The 22,111-nt window shown below is 39.2% G+C and overlaps 2 protein-coding genes across 3 annotated transcripts in view; one reads left to right on the forward strand and one right to left on the reverse strand.

The window, feature by feature from the left end:
* Positions 1–3,634: 3,634 nt before the first annotated feature.
* Positions 3,635–18,355, reverse strand: LOC138051397 (uncharacterized). Its single transcript, XM_068897585.1, has 8 exons — positions 17,952–18,355; positions 14,133–14,193; positions 12,901–12,993; positions 10,961–11,021; positions 8,965–9,080; positions 5,749–5,857; positions 5,504–5,559; positions 3,635–4,458 (listed from the first exon to the last, which is right to left on the reverse strand). Exons 1-8 carry the CDS (start codon positions 18,290–18,292, stop codon positions 4,315–4,317), a joined length of 981 nt encoding a protein of 326 aa, XP_068753686.1. The 5' UTR covers positions 18,293–18,355; the 3' UTR covers positions 3,635–4,314.
* A 291-nt stretch (positions 18,356–18,646) lies between these two features.
* Positions 18,647–22,111, forward strand: part of LOC138051398 (dynamin-like GTPase OPA1, mitochondrial) — a 33,123-nt gene continuing 29,658 nt past the window's right edge. The window contains exons 1-3 of one of the 2 annotated variants that reach the window (XM_068897586.1): positions 18,647–18,822; positions 19,708–20,017; positions 21,796–21,910. In XM_068897586.1, the coding sequence (XP_068753687.1) occupies positions 18,794–18,822; positions 19,708–20,017; positions 21,796–21,910 (454 nt within the window). In that variant the 5' untranslated portion in view covers positions 18,647–18,793. The remainder of the gene's footprint in view (positions 18,823–19,707; positions 20,018–21,795; positions 21,911–22,111) is intronic. The other variant, XM_068897587.1, reaches the window with a different exon arrangement.

Genomic DNA, 22,111 nt, shown 5'->3' on the forward strand with positions numbered 1-22,111 from the left:
AACTCATTCAATTTCGATCAAACATGTTTTGCGCCGATCATATCGAAACTTCAACATCCCCCACCCCCCCCCCCCCGGGCAAACCACGGGCATTTGACTATCCTCTGTGCCCGGGGAGTGGGGAATTTGATCTTTTCCTGTGTGGGGTGGGAAAACTTGAACTGGAGATGCTAGGTTTCAAATGATTTTTTTTTTGCGGGCGCCGAAGTCGCTAACATCTATAAAACACGTGTTTGGACGACATGGAAGAGTTTAAAGGAAAAGATGTAGCATTTTGGAGTGACTGGCTTAATAAAAAAGGTCTTCAAAAAGTCTTTATTAAAGACGACAGGAGCCGACGGCGATTGTTCTTTAGTACGGTATGACAGACAAATCGGACGATAGCGTAGGGCATTTGAACACCATTTTGGCCCGAGGGGGCGGGAATTTAAACGATCCAATCTTCAAAAGTTCAAATGCCCGGGCGGGTGGGGGGGATGTTCAAGTTTCGAGTTGATCGGCGCATTTCGACACGGTTGAAAGCGGGGGCAAACGTTTTCAACATCACTGTTTAACAAAATTGAAAGGATGTTGAAGCAGCTTGCCTGGCCCTTAACATAGCGAGCAATAGGCCATTTCCGAGTTCATGTCTGCCTCCTCTTCAAAGCGAGTCTAAGTGCGAAGTATTGTTATGAAAATTAGTTTTCATTCATATGTAAAGTAGAACTAAATACCATCACAAAAACTTCGCACTTAGACTCGCTTTGAAGAGGAGGCAGACATGAACTCGGAAATGGCCTATTAGATGTAAAAACCGCTGCAAAAACACTTCTGATAAACAATCTCGGTTTTAATCTTAACGGTGACGTGGTTACTTCACATGAATTTATTTATTTACTTTCACCTAAACATTTGTAACGTTCCTCTCTGTCAGTTAATTATTTTGTTGTCATTTGCATTAGATTCGGCGCATGTAAAGTTCGACGTTCGAAACGGGTCTAAATGACAAGTAACAGCCTGCCGTTTCCCCGATGTTTACCGTAACAAGTAACTCTCTATTTTGATTGATTTTTCCTCTAAAACAGACACCCTTAATGCGTTCGATGTTCGGAGAACGCAATTTTCGAATCCTGGGTATGCTGTGCATAGGACTGTGAGCTTTAGTAAGTTTTCGTTTTTCGGGTTCGTCTGCTTTTCAGCGCCAACTTGGGAATCACGACATACGTACATGCGCATCTCGGTTTTGATACGTCACATGCGCAAATGACGATCGCGTACCTCGTGATTGTTTGCATGCCGTCAATTTGATTTTTGGCAAGGGACATTTTGAGGAACAATCTCTCAGACAATTTAAACAAATTCCAGACTTCCCACAATTTAGTTTTTGTGACGTCATCACCTCTTTACTCCAAACTTTTCACATTTTCTGACAATACTTGCGACACCCTGTGTGCGACACCCTGAGTGCCAGAGGTTCTACTTTTCTTTCGCGAGGAGGGCGGTTAAGAATGTCACTTTCATGCAATTTCCAAATAACATATCTTGCCAAACCGGTTTTCTACAGTGATGTCAATGTTGTACCCAATTCAAGTCCTTTGGGAATAGAACGTTTTTGATTTGGACATTTCCCATCGTGCAGCAACCAATCAAAAGCGACATAAAACCACAAACCAATTACCGTTGGGGGTTGCGGTTTAGTTTTCTCACGCGTGACTAGCTTTTTAACCGAAACACGTTATTTCTCGTGTTCACGGTTTCGGATTTTCTCTGACCTCTAGGATATGCGAATCATTCAAGAGACAAATAACGACTGCGATGGCAGCTTTTGGATAATGAATCCACGATCATGCAAATACGAACAAACTTTCGGCACAAGTTGAAATATCAAAGATTTGCCGCATCCAGTTGGCAGGACCACAAACACATCCTCACGCTTGATGAAATTCATGAACAGGTTTCAATTCTAAAACATCCGAAAATCCAGAATTTATTGTGCAAACGTCTGAATACTCGCTCGAATTCAGAGCCTTTCCCCGCCAGTTTTGTTTTCGTAGCACTCCTTGGTCTCAAAACCGGTTTTGTGGCCACTGTAGTGCACTGTCGCCGTTCAACCAGTGAAATTAGGGAGTTTAAGAAACCACGACGGCTACGGCGACGAAAACGTCACTTCAAAATATAAGTTTGAGCTATTCTAAGTACTTCATGATTATTCCATATTGTTTATATTCTTCAATATGAGCGACGTGTCCTATAGCTGGATTGGTAAGGACGGATTTGAAGTGAAGAGTGAGACTGAAAGATTCACTGTAGTTTGTCCACGTTGTCGACAAAACCTTAAATTTGGTCATTTCACGTAGTAGTTTTGACGAGTACGGGAGGGAGTTGTTCGAAAATGCGAGCCGCATGTGCAGCACGATCTTTTTGGTTCTTTTAACCAATAATATTACTGCTTTTTGGCGTTGTCGTTGCCGTAGCCGTCGTCGTTTCTTAAACTCCCTATTGAGTGTTAAGGACGGTGCCTACTAATTCAAAGGTACTTTTGCGCGGTTTCCTAAATATGTGGGAAAAGCAGATCTTAACAAGTGTTAGTGAAATCCAAAAAGAAAATTGGGGGTAACCACGCATTTCCGAAGATAATTAATCAACAATATTTGTAAAAAGTTTTAAAATAAAAAGCAATGCATGGCGTTCTTTTCCAAATTGAAGATGTCTGAAAAATGCGTGGTTGCGCCCAATTTTCTTTTTGGATACCAAGATCACTTGCTAAGTTCTGCTTTCTCCGCATAGTTTTGAACCGGGCAAAAATATCCTTGTATTAATAAGCACTACCGACTATCTCGAGATGCGCAGAATGTATGCGCAATAACAATAGTAGGCACCGTCCTTAAATTGTTTTTACATGTACTCGGAAAGGACCGGCACTGACTACGGAAACCAATAAGCGACCGTGTTCATTAATCACAAATCATGGAAGAGGGGTTCTTAACTGCCGTGATCAGAGGTTCTTATTTTTCGCCTCTCCGCTTTAACCGCTCGCTCCTCGCAAAAGAAAAATAGAACCACTGGCACCCAGGGTATACTTGCGATAGATGTCCTTTACATAAACGCATGGCATTCTCGGCATCTCGGCTCGTCTGGTGCATTCCGACCTCCGAAGTTCTTCCAACGAACGCACTTCAAAATCAATGATTACTCCTAGTAATTAAGAATGGTCACTATTTGTGTAAACTCTTGTGAAAATAAATTAGTCTATGAAAACGTCGGAAATCGAGTACGGGAATTGAACGCTTTTCGTCATGGGTTCATGATTTAAAGTGAATGGTCTGCAAGATTGTAAAGCGTGAACTTCATCGTTTCTATTGCTGTAAAAAAAAAAACAATTTCGAGATATCCTGCTGTGCTACTAATAATTTAATAAATTCCAAAACATTGCTTACGAATGTTGCAATAAAGATTTTTTAGTCCGACATTTTACCAAGGCTTTGGTTTGTAACGAAACCTTTTACATCCTATGAACTTCCGTGAATTAATCTGACGAATGGCTAACGTTTGAAACGTCATGGGGTCATGATTTAAAGTGAATGGTCTGCAAGATTGTAAAGCGTGAACTTCATCGTTTCTATTGCTGTAAAAAAGAAACAATTTCGAGATATCCTGCTGTGCTACTAATAATTTAATAAATTCCAAAACATTGCTTACGAATGTTGCAATAAAGATTTTTTAGTCCGACATTTTACTAAGGCTTTGGTTTGTAACGAAACCTTTTACATCCTATGAACTTCCGTGAATTAATCTGACGAAGGGCTAACGTTTGAAACGTCATGGGTTCATGATTTAAAGTGAATGGTCTGCAAGATTGTAAAGCGTGAACTTCATCGTTTCTATTGCTGTAAAAAAAAAAACAATTTCGAGATATCCTGCTGTGCTACTAATAATTTAATAAATTCCAAAACATTGCTTACGAATGTTGCAATAAAGATTTTTTAGTCCGACATTTTACCAAGGCTTTGGTTTGTAACGAAACCTTTTACAATCTATGAACTTCCGTGAATTAATCTGACGAAGGGCTAACGTTTGAAACGTCAGCCTCCCAATCTTTACACGGAGATCATTGCTCCTCTCGTAACTCGTTTGATATCAAAATGTTTAATTTCAATGGGCGACGACAAAGAACGCGAAAAATAGATCCTTTCCCTATCTGTCTACGTAGAGCCACGTCTGTTTGGAGCCGCCGTTTTCCAGACTTCGCATGCGAAATGTCGTCATACTCTGGGAAATAATTTAGCATGTACAAGTAAATACAGAGTTGCGATTTATAGCCAGAGTGGAGTTCAATCATACGATTCCTTGGTTTCCGCTGCCATTGTGACTTCCAGGACCACTACTACTTCTGCTGATTATTCTCCATTTTAAATCACTTTTATTCGGATGTATGGCCAAGTAAAGCACAGAGGCAAAGTACAAATAGCTCATGATCATCTACAAAAGAAGGAAAAGGAAAGTCTGAAATAAAGCTTATCAGGACAACAGAGGCAATGGCCACGCGCGAGGGTGCTACGCGAGGCGTAGGAGCAGCCGCGCGTGACTACCGCGCTGTTCACACCTCTCGCCTGAAAAACGACCAAAACCCGGCTTAGTCTACTGGGCTCGATTGACCAGCCGTTTTGTGCGCCCGCGTTCCTCCACGCACACGTACAGAGGAGGATGTTAATTGACCGCACTCCCAAAATTACTGGTAATCGAGCCTTCAGCTCTACAGGCTAGAAACAAAACGGCAATAAGATGTTGAAAGCACCAGCAGGAAAAAGACAAAATTTGTTGACGTGTAGGAGCCTAAGCTTTCATTTCATAAATGAATTACTAAAGAAGTTTAGATGACAGACCGTGTCATTATATCCAATAAAAAGCCAAAAGGAAGCTTTTCCTTGCATTCAAAGAGCATTCGTTAAGTATCTGCCGGGTCCCATCCCGTTAACAAAGAGGAGAGACTATCATTTCCTTATTATTTACAAAATTTTCTTAATTATCGACAATATTTAATTTCTCCTCTTAATTAGCGTTATTAAGAGCACTTGTGGTCGGCTATACTATTTTGCTCATATTTAACAATTATCCGCCGAAGGCGAAGTGATTATCGGTGAAGTTAGGGTTAGGGTTAGAGGTCGAGGTGAATATTCACCGATAATCACTGAGCCTGAGGCGAATAATTGTTTTAGTTTAAATACACAGGTGATTATTTCAAAAAAGAGAAAAAAAAAACATTTCAACGCGAAATCATCTTCACTTACCGTGGCAAAACGACTACTGGCAGCCATTTTGTCCGTCGAGGTGATTATCGGCTGATAATCCGAGATAGCGAGCCAATGAGAGCGCGCAATTTTGTATAATCACCTGTGTATTTATACTAATACCCGTTACAATCTCAGTTTGGGCTTCCTGCGAGTGGATAGGTAATGAACGTGTATTTGTTCGCTTCTGAAACTATTTTTGAGGGCCAGGTTTACCATATATCGAAAAAACATACCTGTACAGACGCAATGAGCTGAGCAGGCCAGAGACCTGGAACGATAGAGGCAATACCTGAAAGAATTAAAAGCACGATTTTGCATTGCAGGTTATGGACTGAAAACACAATTTTCGTTGCGCGAATAATACTGAAACGGGTTACAATGATCACCAATGATATAAGTTCAAACAAGTTTAAATTTTTAAAGTTCTAATAGCTGTAAAATCCAGAGGCAGACTGTCAGTAATTCAATCACCACTCACCACACAATGTAGCAGTTGAAATGGAGAAAAATGTCATCTTAAAAAACACCAGTGGCGTCCTCAGAGCAGTGGCTGTGGCTGATGCATCATGAAGTTCAAATGAATTGTGCTAAAAAAATAAACGAGAATTCGATGTGGCAGAAAATATAGATTTTTCTAAATCACATGCATAAAGCAGAGCGACTAGAAAACACCAAGGTGTCTATCTTTGATGGAGATGGGATAGGTGCACTCGCTATTTACCAATAGGGGCTTTTAACAGAACTTGCGCAATTACGCAACGACAAGGTCGACGGCAACGAGAACGTCACAAATTTGCATATTTAGCAGGCAAAAACAATAGCTTTGCACGCCCTGCACGTGCGTTTTTCACTTTTGTCCATTTCTTTGCCGTCGTCAGCAAAACTACAACGTGAAATAGCCAAATTTGAGGTTTTATGATGAACGTCAGCACTTGGGGATAAATTTTCATTGTCTCCCCTAAATTAAGCGCCGTTCCGACCAATATAATTTTTGAGAACCTACCACACTCTTGTCACATTAAAAAGGTTAAAATAGTCACGAACCATACCGGCCAAAAATTCGTCCCCGATTTGGGCGTTCATATTACTTTTTGAACGGCGAGGCATCTAAATTTTTGAACATTTAACGTGGTATGACATGGGTGTGGTAGTTCCTCAAAAATGACACTGGTCGGAATGGCGCTTAATTTAGGGTAGAAAATGAAAATTTATCCTCAAATGCTGACGTTGTTCATAAAACCTTAAATTTGGCTATTTCCTGTTGTAGTTTTGCTGACGACGGCAAAAAAATGGACAAAAGTGAAAAATGCACGTGCAGGAGGTGCAAAGCTATTGCTTTTGCCCACTAAAGGACTGGCCAAACGCTCGCAACATTTCAACACAACATCTTGCAACATTGTTGCATGATGTTGCGACATGTGTTGAATGGACTGGCCAAACGCACGCAACATATCGCAACAGGGTGGCCAAACGTACGCAACATGTTGTGCCCAACAATGTTGCAAGATGTTGCGTTGAAATGTTGCCAGCGTTTGGCCAGGCCTTAAATATGCAAATTTGTGACGTTCTCGTTGCCGTCGCCCGGGCCGTTGTCGTTGCTTAAGCTCCCTATTAGGGAGCTTTAGCAACGACAACGGCGACGGCAACGAGAACGTCACAAATTTGCATATTTAGTGGGCAAAAACAATAGCTTTGCACGCCCTGCACGTGCGTTTTTCATTTTTGTCCATTTCTTTGCCGTCGTCAGCAAAGCAACAACGTGAAATTACCAAGTTTGAAGTGTTATGGAGAACGTCAGCACCTGGAGATAAATTTTCATTTTTCTCCCCTAAATTGAGTGCCGCTCGTAACGGTTTCATTCCTGAGGGACTGAAACACCTTTGTCATATTAAAAGGCTTGGAATAGTCGCGAAGTGATCGCAATAACGTGAATTTATGTTTTTACATGACGTTCTCGTTGCCGTTCCCGTCGGCGTTGCTTAAGCTCCCTATTAATGAACAAAAACAACGGCTCTGTACGCCCCACCCGCTCGTGCGTTTGTGACATCCATGAAACGTCTAACGGTAGGCTGTTGCTTGTCATTTGAATTTTGGAAAAATGCACATTTCGGCAGAAGTTTGCCGTTCCACCAAGACTGAAGTAGATAAGAGTGTTGTTATAGCATGGGTGGGCTCCCCAACACAGGCACAAATGAGTCTATTTTTAGAATACAGTTTTCATGTTTCTGAAAAAACATAGCAGAAGAAGTCACGCGTGACATGGCTTCTTCTGATTGGTTAAAACTCGAGGCCCTTTGTTTGTTTCGCGCGCAAAGTGTATCTAAAAATAAATCCATTTGTAACTGTTCTGGGGGAAGACCGCAAAATGATAGATCAACACTCTTCTCTAATTCACTCTTGGTTTCACGTGAAGTAAGCACACAACGGTGAATCGTTCATTTGATATCTTTCCTTCAAGACCGTTCGAACCTAGTCAGGGTTTTTCTCTGTCCTTGTCTGGGCCCATTTCCATCAGTAGGGCTAACGCTCACATGGTTCATATGGGGTAGAAACTTAGCACTTCACATTACACTCTAATCAATTAAGTCTGTTCAAATATAAGTGCTACATGGCCAACGTTTGCAAAAACGTAATCCTCTCTTGTACTTGTACATGTTCAGAGTGTCAATGAGTCAACGAGTTAGTGCAGTTAATTAAACCATAAAATGAATGCTAAAATTTCAGAGAGTGCTTAGGCCTTATCACTGAAACGAGGGCTTAGGCTTAATCAACAAATTATTGCTATATTGACTGTGAGTCTCATTGACTCATTGACTCATTTGACTCATAAAACATGCGTTCTCACATGTTCATTGCCGTGACTTTAACATCGTCAGTTCCCACGGCCTGCTCCCGTCTGACCCTGTAGCTCAGTCGTTAGAGCAGCGGTGATCTAACCCCAATTCCCACCCTGGTCAGAGTTTTTCTCTGTCCTTGTGTGGGCCCATTTCCATTAGTAGGGCTAAAGCTCACATGGTTCATATGGGGTAGATACTTAGCACTTCACATTACACTCTAATCAGTTATAGGATAATTGGGTGAAATTGTGCAACGAGAATGAGATAGCAAAAATCGCTAAATTCTTAGGACTGCGCAAAATTACATGTTTACATGTGACTCAACCTCATATGTGAGTTTAGTTTGTTGGTTCTCTACTCTGCTTAACAATTTTTTCCACGTGTCGCCGTTTTCCCCTCTAATTACAAACCAACATTTGATTTCTAATGCTGGAGCATGAAGCGGTTCAGAATATCACCATGACCCCCCTCAGATCAGACCCCACCTCCCCCCCCTCCCCCCCATCTGGGAGGGGACACCACCACATAGTAGGGTTACCACTTGCGGTATGTCACAGCCCTGATTGAAGATAGGAAGTGCGGAGCAAATTTTCTGGATCTGCATGCTACTGTGTTTTGTCAAATGATTGCTGGCTACCTTGAAATTATGCCAGATATTTAAGGCAGTCAAAACTGAAGAAATATTTTGAGATGATCAACATTTAAACTATTATTGTTATCTGTTTCAAAAAACACATTATTAAGTTTGTTTGGTATCTATAATAATTATTTATGCGACGACCTTATTATGTCTTCAGAGTAAGGTTGAATTAACTGTGACAAAGCCCTTTTTAACTACCTATAAACAATGTACTTACATCAAATTTGTAAACCAATGTGTACAGTCCTGCATATAAAAGTATCGTTGAAAGGAATGATTGTGCAAGGAATGACTTGGTGACAGTTTGATGCATAATCTGTTTCGTGAGTTTGACTGCAATTTAAAAGACACCAATAATAATAATATTATTATTATTATAATTATTACGGTAACCTTACAATAACATAATTATATATAATATATTATAATGATGCTGGTAGTAATAAGTACTAATAACAAATTGTAAAAATTATCACAATGGAAACTTAGAGCGGTGTCTGACACTTGCAGACTGCAGACTAACCTTAAATCACAGTTATTGAAAGCTAACCATTTTAAAATGGATCCTTAGACTTAAGGTCTCGGTAAATGAAAATTTTAGTACATTGCTCGATTTTGTTTGTTTTTTTTTTTTGGCATGAGTGGGTCCTAACTTTTATTTTGGCAGAAAAAGAAAATCAGAAAGTGCTTTTTAACCCTTCTAAAATGAGCCTTTTCTGTTTCCATAAGTTGCCAACAAAAAGTGATTTTACAGCCCCTGTCTATTGCGTGACAAAACACTATTGCGTGACGCAAAAATCAAAATTCTCCCACCTCCAGTCGGGACAGGTTTTAAGCTATCGCTTTGAAACTATCAGATATGATGGATGATGATATAGACTCAAAAAGGGTGTGAGGAATTTTCCAATTTCCCTTGGTAACTCATTCTCTGTCAGTTTCTTTGCGTAAATCGCACTCGAGATTCAACTTTTTAGTTTGAAATGCAATAATTCCGCTAATACGAGACATAATTATGCAAATTTCCTCACACCCCTTTTTAGGTCTTTTACCTGTCAATCAGATGCAATAAAAAGGGGGTGAATATTAACAACATGAAAGCGCTGGAGCTTCAGCAGTAAACTCGATACCTCAGAGTTCGAGAGCAACAAAATTAAGCGCCTTTTGAAATTCGATGAAATAAAATCTTTTATAAGGTAATTTAGTCTTTTAGCTTTAATTTGATATATAACAAGTTTGCTTTTGTAGCGAAAATACTCGTGCGACTAGAATTTTTTTCTGTGGGCACCTCGTTTTCATTTACCGAGACCTTAACTACATGTACTGTTTATAAGCGCTATTTGTAGGCAGTCTGCAGTTATCGTACACTTAACTTAGAGAGTGGGATCACACCAGTTAGACTTTCAAGTTTTCGCCAGCAAGTTTAAACTGTCCTTCCCAAAAATTAAAAGTGCATTTGATCCAATCTCGTGATAAATGCATTTAATATGTAAAAACCAAGTTCATAAATAATAAATTATAGTACAAGTGGTAAAAGTTGAATGGTATGAAAAAAGGGTTGCAAAGTGTGAAATAAATTCAATCTGAGTGAGTGCATTCTCTGTCTCCTTACTGGAGAAGACCAGAAAGTCCAGTGGTGCTTTTCCCCGGACAGAGAGAGTTAGTACCATAATTCTTTCAGCCCAGCAGCAATCTCTTGGCACAATTTCAAATCCCTGAATGCCACCCTGGTAAGTTTAGTTTCTAAAAGTATCACTCTTGGGTGAGTTAGAGTCAAACAGCAAGAGTTTCAAAATGCAAAAACAGGTACAGCTGTAATGGTAAATTGACCACGTACAATAAAGAAATTTGAAAGCTGAATATGTTTTCAGAATTAGCCCTTTGTCAGCGTTTAGCCTTTAATCACTCTGACAAAGAGCTAATGCTTGAAATGTCAAAGCTTTAAAATTTCTTCATGGTGGTCAATTTACCATATCTACAGTTGAAAACCCATTTCTGTGTGTTTCTCTTCCCCTATAAAGACACAGCATCAGTTTCTTCAAAAATTACATTTTAAATCTATTAGAGTTTCAAAATGGAGAGACACTTTTACCCAGACACATAAAATCGTCCGGTGTTAGACAAACTACATGTAAGATCAATGAGTGCTTACATGTAATTATACTCTCGTGCCCTAGGTAAAGGTTTATAGCAACTTTCAAAATTAATTAACTTACTTGTTGTAAAAGAGACCAAAACCAGATTGAGTAACTGAAATAGTGCAATGATGATGACGCTCTGTGGAGATATTAGTGATAATTATTAGTAATACATGTACATTATTATTGCCTGGACAGGGATTTTACCCAATTTCAAGGAGGCACAATGATCATTCTAGTCCACAAGTTTAGGCAGTGTTACATGAAAGCGGTTTCAATGCGGTTACACCTTCAGTTTACAAGACACGGATCGAAACCGTGTCGATTTGAAACCGCTGCCAAAAGTGGAGCATTTTCAAAACGATGCAGTTTCATCTGTAGAGTAAACAACAAAACCGCATCGATTTGAATACGGTTACTATTTTGGCGTGAAATTTTCATTGTTTAAATTCAAAATAGTAAATTTAGCATGTAGTGCAGCGCTCGCTTTTTGTATACCATTACGACTTGGATTTTCTGGCGAAATCGGTTCCATGTAAACACTTCCAAAGCACATCGATTTTGACGTGGTTTTGAAGTCATGAAACCGTGTCAATGTGACACCGCTTTCGTATAAATGCTGCCTTAGAAAGCAAACATATAATTTTATTGTATACTTCAGGGTTTGAGCTAGGATTTGATCACTGGGGGACAGTTTGTCTCCTTGGCTAAAATTGTGGGGGGCATTTTCATTTTTAGGGAGACAGTCAATTTTTTTTGCATTTTCTTACATTCAAACAAAGAAACAGGCACTACAACAAAAACATATTTTATTACCTGTTACTTGTAATTAAAAAAAATTAACACAAACAAGAAAGTTAAGAAAATGGTGTCAATGGCTTGTGATTGACCATTATTCTCTAAAAACACAACGCTGATGATGTTGCTGAGTGTACCCCCCATGGTTTCCTAATTAACAGCATCCACGAGTTCTTTCCAGTCGTTGTGTCTTAGAAGAGTTGAGGTTCTAAAATTCGTACACTGAGGCTTTTTCCGAAGCCATGGGGTTTGTTCTCTTAGATTTCCATCAAAAATAGCAGAACATCGCCTCCTTGTCATAGCCCAACAACATGTGATCTCGCAACCAAGTTTTCTGGAAAGATCGTGGTTTCGTTTGAGCCCCATCTGTTTCTTCCTCATTAATGCACTGTTCTTCTTCTGTATTTTTGTTTCTCTGATCAATCTGGCTTCAATTTGAGGAGAAAAAGCTATCTATTGTGCGAATGTGTTTTCGACGTGACATTTCCCAGATGCGTGCATCACACTTCGTTGAACATCAGTAGTGTGACTGAAAAGTGACTTAAAAATTAACTTAAAACGCACGATTAAATTCCTCCTACGGTCTGTCTTTCAGCTTGAAGTTTTTGTACTAAACTGTATCTCTTCTTGTGTGCTTCCTTCTGAGTTTTTCCCCAGATTTTGAAGGGGACAAAAATGTCCCCTTAGCTGTTTTTTTAAGAGACAATTTCAATATCAGTGGCTCAAACCCTGTTACTTTATATAGTTTGCATACCAGACAAAATCTTGAGAACTTAATTAAGTGCAAATAAAGTGATCTATAAACATGCACCCACAAGAAAGTAGGTTGATGTAGGACACATACGTCAATAATAATTTTATTGAAAGCATTCAACATGAGAAATTACTTTGTTTTTCCCAAAGCTTTCCCTGAGTTAGCAGACGTGAGAATCTTCAGACTCAAAGAGCTTTACATGTACATGTATGTCACAAATTAAGAAAGTCTGAGACTTTTTTACTTCCTTTAAAAAACATCTTGCTGTAATGACACACACCTTGTAATAAATATGGCACCCGGATATACTTTCGCATGAAAGATTTAAGCCCCTTTAATGAGGACATAGTAGTTTTTTAGTGAGCCTAGATGTTGTTAACCCTTTCACTGCCGAGGGCATTTATGTGCATTTCTGTGCATGCTCCCAAGTTGAAATCCTATGTGACACTTTTTGTCCTCGTCTTACCGCTAAGAAGATGCTTTTCTCTTCATGTTTGTCTGGTCCTTTTGACTGACTCTCAAAAGCTTCAGCAATACTAACAGCAGCAATATTTAAAACCTAGTGAGAAAAAATTAAGAAAGTTTGAAGCAAATCTATTGGTTGATATTGTGCTACAGAGAAAGAAAGAGTCAACACTCGCTAAGAATGACATGTCGGGGACCTGCAAGATGTCTGGAGGAAGAACGAGGCTGGAATACTGGTGATTCATAGTTTTATAACTGCAAGCCTTTTCTGTGGGTAGTAGAGTATGTGTTCTCCCTTAGCTTGTCAAAATCAACTCCAGCAAATTACATTATTAAACTTTGGTCAAGTTAGATGCAGAAGTGTATCAGAAGGTTGAGCCATAATGCATGCTTTTGGACAATCTGTAAACTAATGTATGACAATTGGCAATGCTGTTTTTCACAAAAAAAGCCACTGATACCTTAAATTGCTCCCTCGCTCTCGCTAAATTGCTCTTGAGATCTGGCCTGGGTTGCTCGAAGCATGGTTAGCGCTAACCAAGGTTAAATACCATGGAAACCTATAGGTTTTGATACCGCTTAACCAACGGTTAGTGCTAACCAGGCTTCGAGCAACCGGCCTCTGATCTTTTCCCACTATTTCTACTACTATTTCTTTTCATGCACACTATCATCGTTCAAGAACAGTGATATCAATGACCTTTCCCGTTTTTCCCTTCTTCACAATTACCGCCTGGTCTGTATTACAATATTATTGTTATTATTATTATAATATTACTGTGAAAATCCGAAAACCATGAACATTAGAAATAATTACGAAGTGTTATTGTTTCAAGTAAAAAGACAATAACATGCAAGAAAATTAAACGCAACCAGAACGGTATTAGTTTGTGGTCTTGTTACATCTGATTGGTTGCTGCACAACGGGAAATGTCAAAATCAAATCAAAGTGTTCACGATTTTCAGATTCGCAATAATTATTGATATTATAAACATGATAATATTATACAATATTATATTTATAACATTATATTATTGTGGACTGAATCATAATTTTCTTTGCTACATTCAATTTTATTCACACCAGAGTAGTATCAAACTATGTCTGATACTTATCAACCTGGTCGCAATGTGAACTGTACCTTTCAAAAATTGATTGTAATAACAATAAAAAAATTATTATTGTAATAATTATCATAATCATCGTCATTATACCGACAACAAAAATCCTACCTGCCATACAACTGTTAACAACAACAGATTGTTTGTGATACGTTTTGGAATCCTGTGCGGCCTGTGATAAGTCATTGTAAAAAAAAAACAAATAAATCATTGTGATGAATAATATTATTATTACCTTTTTTGTTTTTGCCATTTCCAAGTGATATGTAAACACGAAGGTCTGTGTTTTGTTGGGTTTAAAAACATGAGGCCAAGCTGAGTTGTTTTAGACCAGATAAAACACAACCTGTAAGTTCACTGAACGACTTAAAAAACCATTCCACAAAAAGTGTGTCCCTCTGGGCCAGGTTGTCCGAAGCATGGTTGGCGCTAACTAAGCGTAAATACCATGGAAACCTATAGGTTTTGACACCTCTTAACCAGCCCCAGGAGTCCAAACAAAGGTTCAAATTGTGACAGGAGAACATTAGCATATAAGAAAAACAAGAGAGAGCATGTGCGAGTGCCGTAAGTTGTCACTGGGAAACAAAATGGCAGCCCGCTCTTGACTCGGGGTCAACTTTTTCTCACGTAAAGGCTCGCTAAAGTATACTCAGCTGGGAGGGTGACCCTCTTACCCAGGTCAACTTTTCTCCATATAAAAAGGGCCTTAGATGATCCCTATTCTGGCATTTCCATAGAGACAGGGTTTCTTCCTCTGTCAATTAGTATCCCTATCTGTGGATAGGGCAGATGTGGCCATGCATTAAGTAAGATGCCTAGTCAAGTCAGGCTGAACTCCAGAATACCAGGTCACTTACTAGCATATAAATGGTGTGTCGTTCTTCAAGGAATGCCACCACACAAACACAACAGTGGCTGCATGGGTATTCTGCAGTTACTCTTTACAGTATGACGCGCCTTACCATGGCCACCTAACAAAGTTTTTTACAAATTGTCTGCCAATAAGGGTGTGCAAATTTGATTGACAGTCACGCCTTCTTGTACCCTGCGAGCAGTTGGTTTCTCCTACGCTTCCCGATAGAGAAACCACTGCGAGCAACCGTTTGATTTTCCATCAAGCATGTGCGAAGTACACTGTACATCACACCCCACGTGATGTATTTGACGTCAATTCGTCTTACTTTGCGGGAAATCACTACACAGCAGGCTCGTCCAAACGCAGCAGTTATGTAGCTGTAAACATCCGCAAGTGCCAAAACAAGTTTACTAACTCGTTTTACCAGCCTAAATTTAATTTATTCGTTCTTGGCGCTGGACGGCAGCACATTCAAAGAGACTAACGGTTGCTCGCAGCAGTTTCTCTCTCAGGAAGCGTAGGAGAAACGAACTGCTCGCAGGGTAGCCCCCTTGCAAAGTTCATACAGTTGTAAGTTGAACACTGTTGCATGTGTTGTTGATTTGACGTATTTACACATAGTTGTCAAAAGTGAAAGTTTGTTGGGTGGCCACGGTGGTGTGCATTGCACTGTAATACCATTACATTACCATATTTTGGCCTAAGTTATTTTTTTGGATGCTTTCAGTTGACACTTTTTCTCCTAAAACACTTATAGATTTTACTCTGACACAGCAGCCTTTCAAGAATAAGGCACATAACAATACACACACATGTAGTTAAGTGACCAGGTGTTACAGAACCTAACTGACTTGATGAAAAAGAGATGGAGATACACAAGTGGTTTGCACTTTATGTCTTGGGCATCAGGTTGGATGACACAAACAACAGATCTCTCACAGGCTTCTTGTTTTTGTCACCAGGATTGCGAACTTCGTCATTGTGTGTCTGCTTTCGTCAAGGTAGGTTCCAAACAACCTACACAATAGACGAGTTCACACTCTCGATTGCATCATGGGTAATCACGGCAACATGGTGGGAAATTCAAAGGTTTGTATGGAAATTCAAAGCAAAATACATGACTCTACTTAAATATAGACTTTCGCCTTCATAAACCAAACAAATAAAGTTGTAAGTTCATGTTTACAACTGAGAAGAACTAGCAAGGATGTAGATACAAATTTTCATAGGTGGGAATGGGGACATTATAGGCAGGTATGATGGCCTGGAGGCCCATTAAATCGTGCCAAAGGCACGATTCACCTAACAGGGTCCAGGGGCATGCACCCCCGGGATGCACCCCCAGAAAATTTTGAAAATCTAGACTCTCAGAAGCATGTTTTCCTTGATTTTGGTGCAAAATTGATCTCATTTTGGGTATTTGGAACTTTTCCCACTGAGCACAGATTTCCCATAATTAAGCTTCAGTAAACTGAAAGTCAACATTTCTGATGTTGATGTTTGTTATTTCAACTAAACTAGAGTAAAATATGGAATATGATCAATGTGGAGATGACTGAGCAATAGAGTAAGCAATAATCTGAGCGAGGCTGCCGTGGAAGTGATGAAGCTTCTTTCCACAATCCCAGCTGGTTGTTTAGAACTGGTTGTGTTTCTTTAGGCCAGTTTTAAAAAAAATTTTTATTCCATTGACCTCAGAATCAGTTTTCTTTCCCCTTTTCCCAAACATACGAATACGAGATTTGGCATTTACTATTTGCATACTTGAGGGGTATATATTACCGCTGACACAAAAGAGCCTGCAAATAGAAACACAATGCAATTGTTCAAACTAAAAAAAATGGGAGTGTTTACATTCATATCAGTTACGTATACGGTTAAAGAGAAACTAAGGTGTTGACAGATTAAAAAAAACAAAAACTACTGATACTCTTCTACAGACTTTCGGGAGAGAGTAAGTTCTTTCTCAGGTGCTTTCTGCCTTTTACAGCCGGAAAAATCACGCTCACAGCCGGGTAATTTTCCCAGCTATCTACATCCCTGACTAGACTTGGTATCCGTTCTTCGGAATTTCTAGATACCCGGTAATGCTTTTTTTGTCTCTATACGTACTCTGTAATTTTGTGCCTTTGGAATTACAGGAATGTATGGCATAAACTCTTTTGAATAAAATAATTTCTACAATAGCCATTCTCTCCAAATTTATTCTGCTGCAACTTGGAGCACATATCTTGTTTTGGGAAATAAAAAACCCAAAATTGCATATCACAAATACTTTTAATCGTTTTGAACTCCCTTACAAACCTTTGAATTTCTCTCCATCTTGCCCTGATTTATTAATACCCATGATGCACTCAAGTGCGCGAGTTCACTCGTCTTTTACCTAACCCTTCTCACATGCTACAAGCTACATACTATGATACCATGGTTAATAAAGGGGAATGGTTATGAAACCCGACAAATTTCTTTGTGGTAGGTTTTTGTTCTTTTTTTTGGCCTTGACCGTGCACAAAACACAATCATAGTTGTTTACTCCATACCGAGGAAGTAACCAATAGAAACGTGTTGGTTATGTAATTCATGCATAGTGTATGAGAGCAAACAAAAGATTGTGCACGGTCGTGGACTTTCCAGCCTAAATCTTGGCATCTTTGTTTGCTCCTCTGATGTTTGCCAAGTTTCAAAACCAGCCCCCTCTATTAACTATGATGATACCAAAACCCATAGTTCTAAAGGATCCACAACTTCGTAAATTTTGTCACAATTGTCAGACAGACTATTCGAGAAGAGTAGTGGATGGAGTTCCCGGTGTTGTGGCTGTCCTGTTCCCTCCAGCAGAAGTGGATGGTTCGAAGTGATGATCTAGGCCCATGGTGTATGAGGCCACCCAAGCAGGAACAGCCATAAGTCAAAACAGGACTTTGCCGTGTGCTGGCACGTGTAGACGTAGATGTAGACTATAAATCATAGGATTTGGAACTCTGAAAGCTCTTTAAAATTTTCACCCATTTATAAGGAATAATACGATGTATGCTTAAACTTAAGACTGAAAATTAGCAATTATAATTAACCTTCCGATCCTTTGTTTACTCAGAGCGTCAAACTCCAGCGAGTTCATGCTAACTTGGCGGAGCAAATCACTAGTATTTTCCAAAGCAGTCTGTAATTCGTCGAGCTGTTCTCTAGTGACTGTCACTACAGGTCCGTTTCTTTTCCTCCACAAGGAACTATCCTTATCTCTTATTTCCGCACTGTCCTTGCTCAGAGCATCTGCTCTGAAACCAAGCTCCTCCGCCAGAGCTGTCAGCTGAGAATCAGCTGAGCTTATTCTGCTAGCGTATCGATCTTGCTCATCTTCTGTGTAAACTAAGGGCTTATCTCCAAGAAGAGGAGTGCGATCGTTTGCCGCCATGTCTAACAGCTTTTTAACATGGGCGTGATTAAACGAACGTAGAAATTTCACAATAACACATGTGAATTGGCCAATTTATTGCCACAGGACAACCAGTTGCGGTGCAAAGAGTTACATTTCAAGTTTTTGTTTGTACCATCAGTGCTTTGAACTATTGCTCGTCTGTAAAATCTAACGTTCATCATGCATGTGAAATTCATTCAACTCTGCAAATCAACACTTGAATTTCGAATTTACACGTTTTGAATATTGGTGTGCGCTTGAAGTACGCGCGTGTCTAGTACGCGTAAAGAACACGCGCGTGTATTGGGCGCGTTTCCTTTGGACGTGACAAATCTCCCGTCATCCTCCCGAGCGTTACACTTTCGTTCTCCAAGATGGCGGATGTTTCGAGTTTGTTTCTCCTGGACTAACTCTCCTCGCAAAGATGATGAAATATACCGATGAAGTGTGTGAGGACTTGAGGATACAACGATCTTGCGCCAGATTAAACAAAGTCTTATGATGTTAAGGGTTGTGGGTGCTTTCAGGTAAACAAATAACAAAAGAAATATATCGATATTCAATCTGGCTTCTTGATCGACTGTGATATTTTAACGGGGTGCGTCTATAGCTGTGTATATAGGCACCGGGGATCGAGGATAGTTTGTTTAATGTATATATCAAAAGAATAAAAGCGGTCCAATGCGACTGAATTGTCATGATCTTCGTTATGGAAAGCAGCCTACGTCATTTTTTAAACGAGATTTGGCACGTACTGTAGTCTTGAAGAATTTGCACAGAAATAAACAAGTAAGCTTATGCTGTTCAAGAAAAATCAGTATCAGCCTTTATGGTTATTTAAACCTTAATTATTTTCCAGTTAGTTAATTAAACTCCCAAGCATTATTTCCCATTCAGGAAAAAGTAAACAAATTAAAACTAATTGGGATTTTGTACAAATGAACATTTCTACGCCGGATCATTCCATTTTGTAGTTACCCCTCCCCCTTAGTCTCCGCCAATGAGTGGCAAGTCTTGTAATGTGGGCTATAGCTCTTTTATTCAAGGTGACCAACACTTATTTGTGTGGTTCAGGACTTTTTTCTGCCATTACCAGGAAAATGTAAACCATTCGTATTCTATTTTTCAAAGAATGCTGCAAAAATAATGAGTCTTGAACCCGGGATCTCCGTATCTCAAGGCAAGCGCCCTAACCACTCAGGGCCACACTACCTCCTACATTGTATATATATTTAGTAATTAGCAGCATAAGCTTATTCAAGCTGATTGGTAATGAGATACAATCGTGTAAGGTCTTGGAAATGGAGACTGAAACCAGTTAACCTGATGCGCAAGATTATATGTGCATTAATCAGCCCTTAGCTACTGTAAGCTTGTCAAGGTCTAATATGAGCATTTTCCTTAAATTTCAGTCTTCACTGTGAACGCTGTTTGAAGAGAATTGCTGTGGAAAAGGCTGGTAAACTTCCATTAACAAAATCTATGACCATTCAGCAGAAATGTCACATTCACACTTTGTTAATTTTGAGACAGTGTAATCTTAGAACATTAATGAAGACGCCGCATGGAATTTATCCCAGTATTACAAGAATTCTCATCAGTAAAAATGTTTATGGTGAACGTATGTTCACAACTCAAATTGTGAGAGCAGTAACGCGAGTGGCCAGAGTAAGGTATTTACTACTCGGAGCAGCTGGAGCTGGTGGAGTTGCCGCAAAAATGGTGAGTCGCATTACCTGTGTGAAGTACTGCAATTTTAGACTACATACATGTATGTTCTACATTTACAGTCATCACCCTACACCAGTGTATCCCACATTTTTTATTCCCACTATGTGTTAAGGTTAACTTGGTTTATATTTCTCCACTCTGCTACACTGCATGTGAGGTTTTCCCCAGATGCTCTATTTTTCTCATTTTGACTTGATTTTATCTGGAATATACAGGAATAGGTATACAGCCTGTGTGATATCAATTTCAATTTACCTGGGGCCGGTTCCTGGAAGGAGGAATAAGTTATACCAGATATAACGGTTATTCCAGGGATAAATTTGCTATTCTAACAGAACAGAATTTATTCCAGGGGTAAAGGTATTCCTGGAATAAGGCACATTTATCCCTTGAATAGAGTTATTACACCTTTCAGGAACTGGCCCCTGGTTTTTTGGACTTATTCCATTTTCAAAATGAACTAGAAACTATTCTGTATGTGTCGCTGCCAACAGTAGAATAAACAGAACAAGCAGAAAACGGTTTGCTTGGTGTACCCCAATTACTGGATGCATTCTCATACAATACTGGGAGCCAAACAAACTGACCACGTGCCTGACCTTTATTAACATAACCAAGGCATATAATTATTAAATAAATACATCATTTTATAATAACAGACGTTATCAAAATAATGCTATCCACTAGATAAATCACTACCGGCAGATAAACACTAGCAAAACCAATTGAGTTGTCCAGTGGATAGTGATTTATCCACTGGCCAACTCAATTGGTTTTGCTAGTGTTTATCTGGCGGATAGTGATTTACAGGTATCTGGTAGATAGTGTTATCCATCATGTAAGGGATTTTTGAATTTCTCCCCCAAAAATAAATCGGAAATGTGTCGTTCAACTTAAAGGCATGATAATTTTATCTTCTAAATTATTCAAGTTATCAGAAATCGTTCACGCGGGTTTTTAGAACAATAACTATCTATGAGTAAAATCCAATTAAAAGCCTGATTATTTGCCTTAACACAAAGGGGCTTGAATTTTTGCAGCAAAACCTGCACCCTTTTGATTGTGGCCTGAAAACTTATACTCAGACAAACGGAAATTTCAGTAAATAACCAAGAAATTTATCCAGAACATATATTCTTTGAACTTTAAAATGATATACAGGGTTTGTACGCATCTTGAAAACCCTTGAATTTTGAGAGTACATTTTCAAGGCTTTGAATTTTTGATCTTTGAAAACTTCGGTAGAAATAATCAGGTGCTCAAGTTGTGTCATACAAATGCGACGAGCTGTGGGGTCGAGAATGGTTACCAGTGCCTTTGCATTATTTTTATGCATGTACGTTGTGGACAATGAGCAAGAATTCATTTGTAGGCCAATCCAGAGTTCATGTCTGCCTCATCTTCAAAGCGAGTCTAAGTGCGAAGTCTTTGTGATGGTAAGTAGTTCTACATTACATTACATAAATTATGAATGAAAACTAATTTCATGAGAAAACTTCGCACTTAGACTCGCTTGGAAGACGAGGCAGACATGAATTTGAAAATGGCCTATTGTGCTGTCAGACTACATTTATTTCCATGGATAAATTCTTTGACGTAAAAAAGAGGTCCTTGAAATTTCCAAATTTGGCCCTTGAAAGTCCTTGAATGTTTGGTCTGAAATAGTGTACGAACCCTGGATATACTGGTGCAAAGCTAATTTTTTGCGTGGATGCCTATTCTTTGTTTAGCTATATATACCTTAACCAGTTGTTACTTTCGTATCACAGACATATGATTCTTGGAAGGACAAATGGCTAAGATTTCAAGAAGCATTACCACAATTTAGCTGGCTGTCAGAACTAAGGAACAACTTACCAGATTTACCTAACACTTTGGAAGGAGGTTAGTTGGTCTCTGTTTACTATGGTATTCATCATTAAACAATTTTTTTAGCCCTCTTTGTGGTTTTCTTTCTCATTTTTTTTTGTTTTGTTTGTGGACTGCAAGTTATGACACATCCTGAAAAAAAAAAGAGGAAACAAAAAAGAGGACTTGTACACTCGTATTTCCAGATTACCTATGTTTGAATTTTGTTTCAATGTA

This window comes from Montipora capricornis, chromosome 6 (genome assembly GCF_036669925.1).
Source record: "Montipora capricornis isolate CH-2021 chromosome 6, ASM3666992v2, whole genome shotgun sequence".
Taxonomy (NCBI): domain Eukaryota; kingdom Metazoa; phylum Cnidaria; class Anthozoa; order Scleractinia; family Acroporidae; genus Montipora; species Montipora capricornis.

Excerpts from the sequence above, each read along its gene's own strand:
- LOC138051397 (XM_068897585.1), bottom strand. The coding sequence starts at position 18,292 with ATGGCGGCAAACGATCGCACTCCTCTTCTTGGAGATAAGCCCTTAGTT. Across the intron at positions 5,560-5,748 it reads TTCAACTGCTACATTGTGTG|GTATTGCCTCTATCGTTCCA; the intron begins GTGAGTGGTGAT and ends TAATTCTTTCAG. Across the intron at positions 4,459-5,503 it reads AGCTCATTGCGTCTGTACAG|ATGATCATGAGCTATTTGTA; the intron begins GTATGTTTTTTC and ends CTTCTTTTGTAG.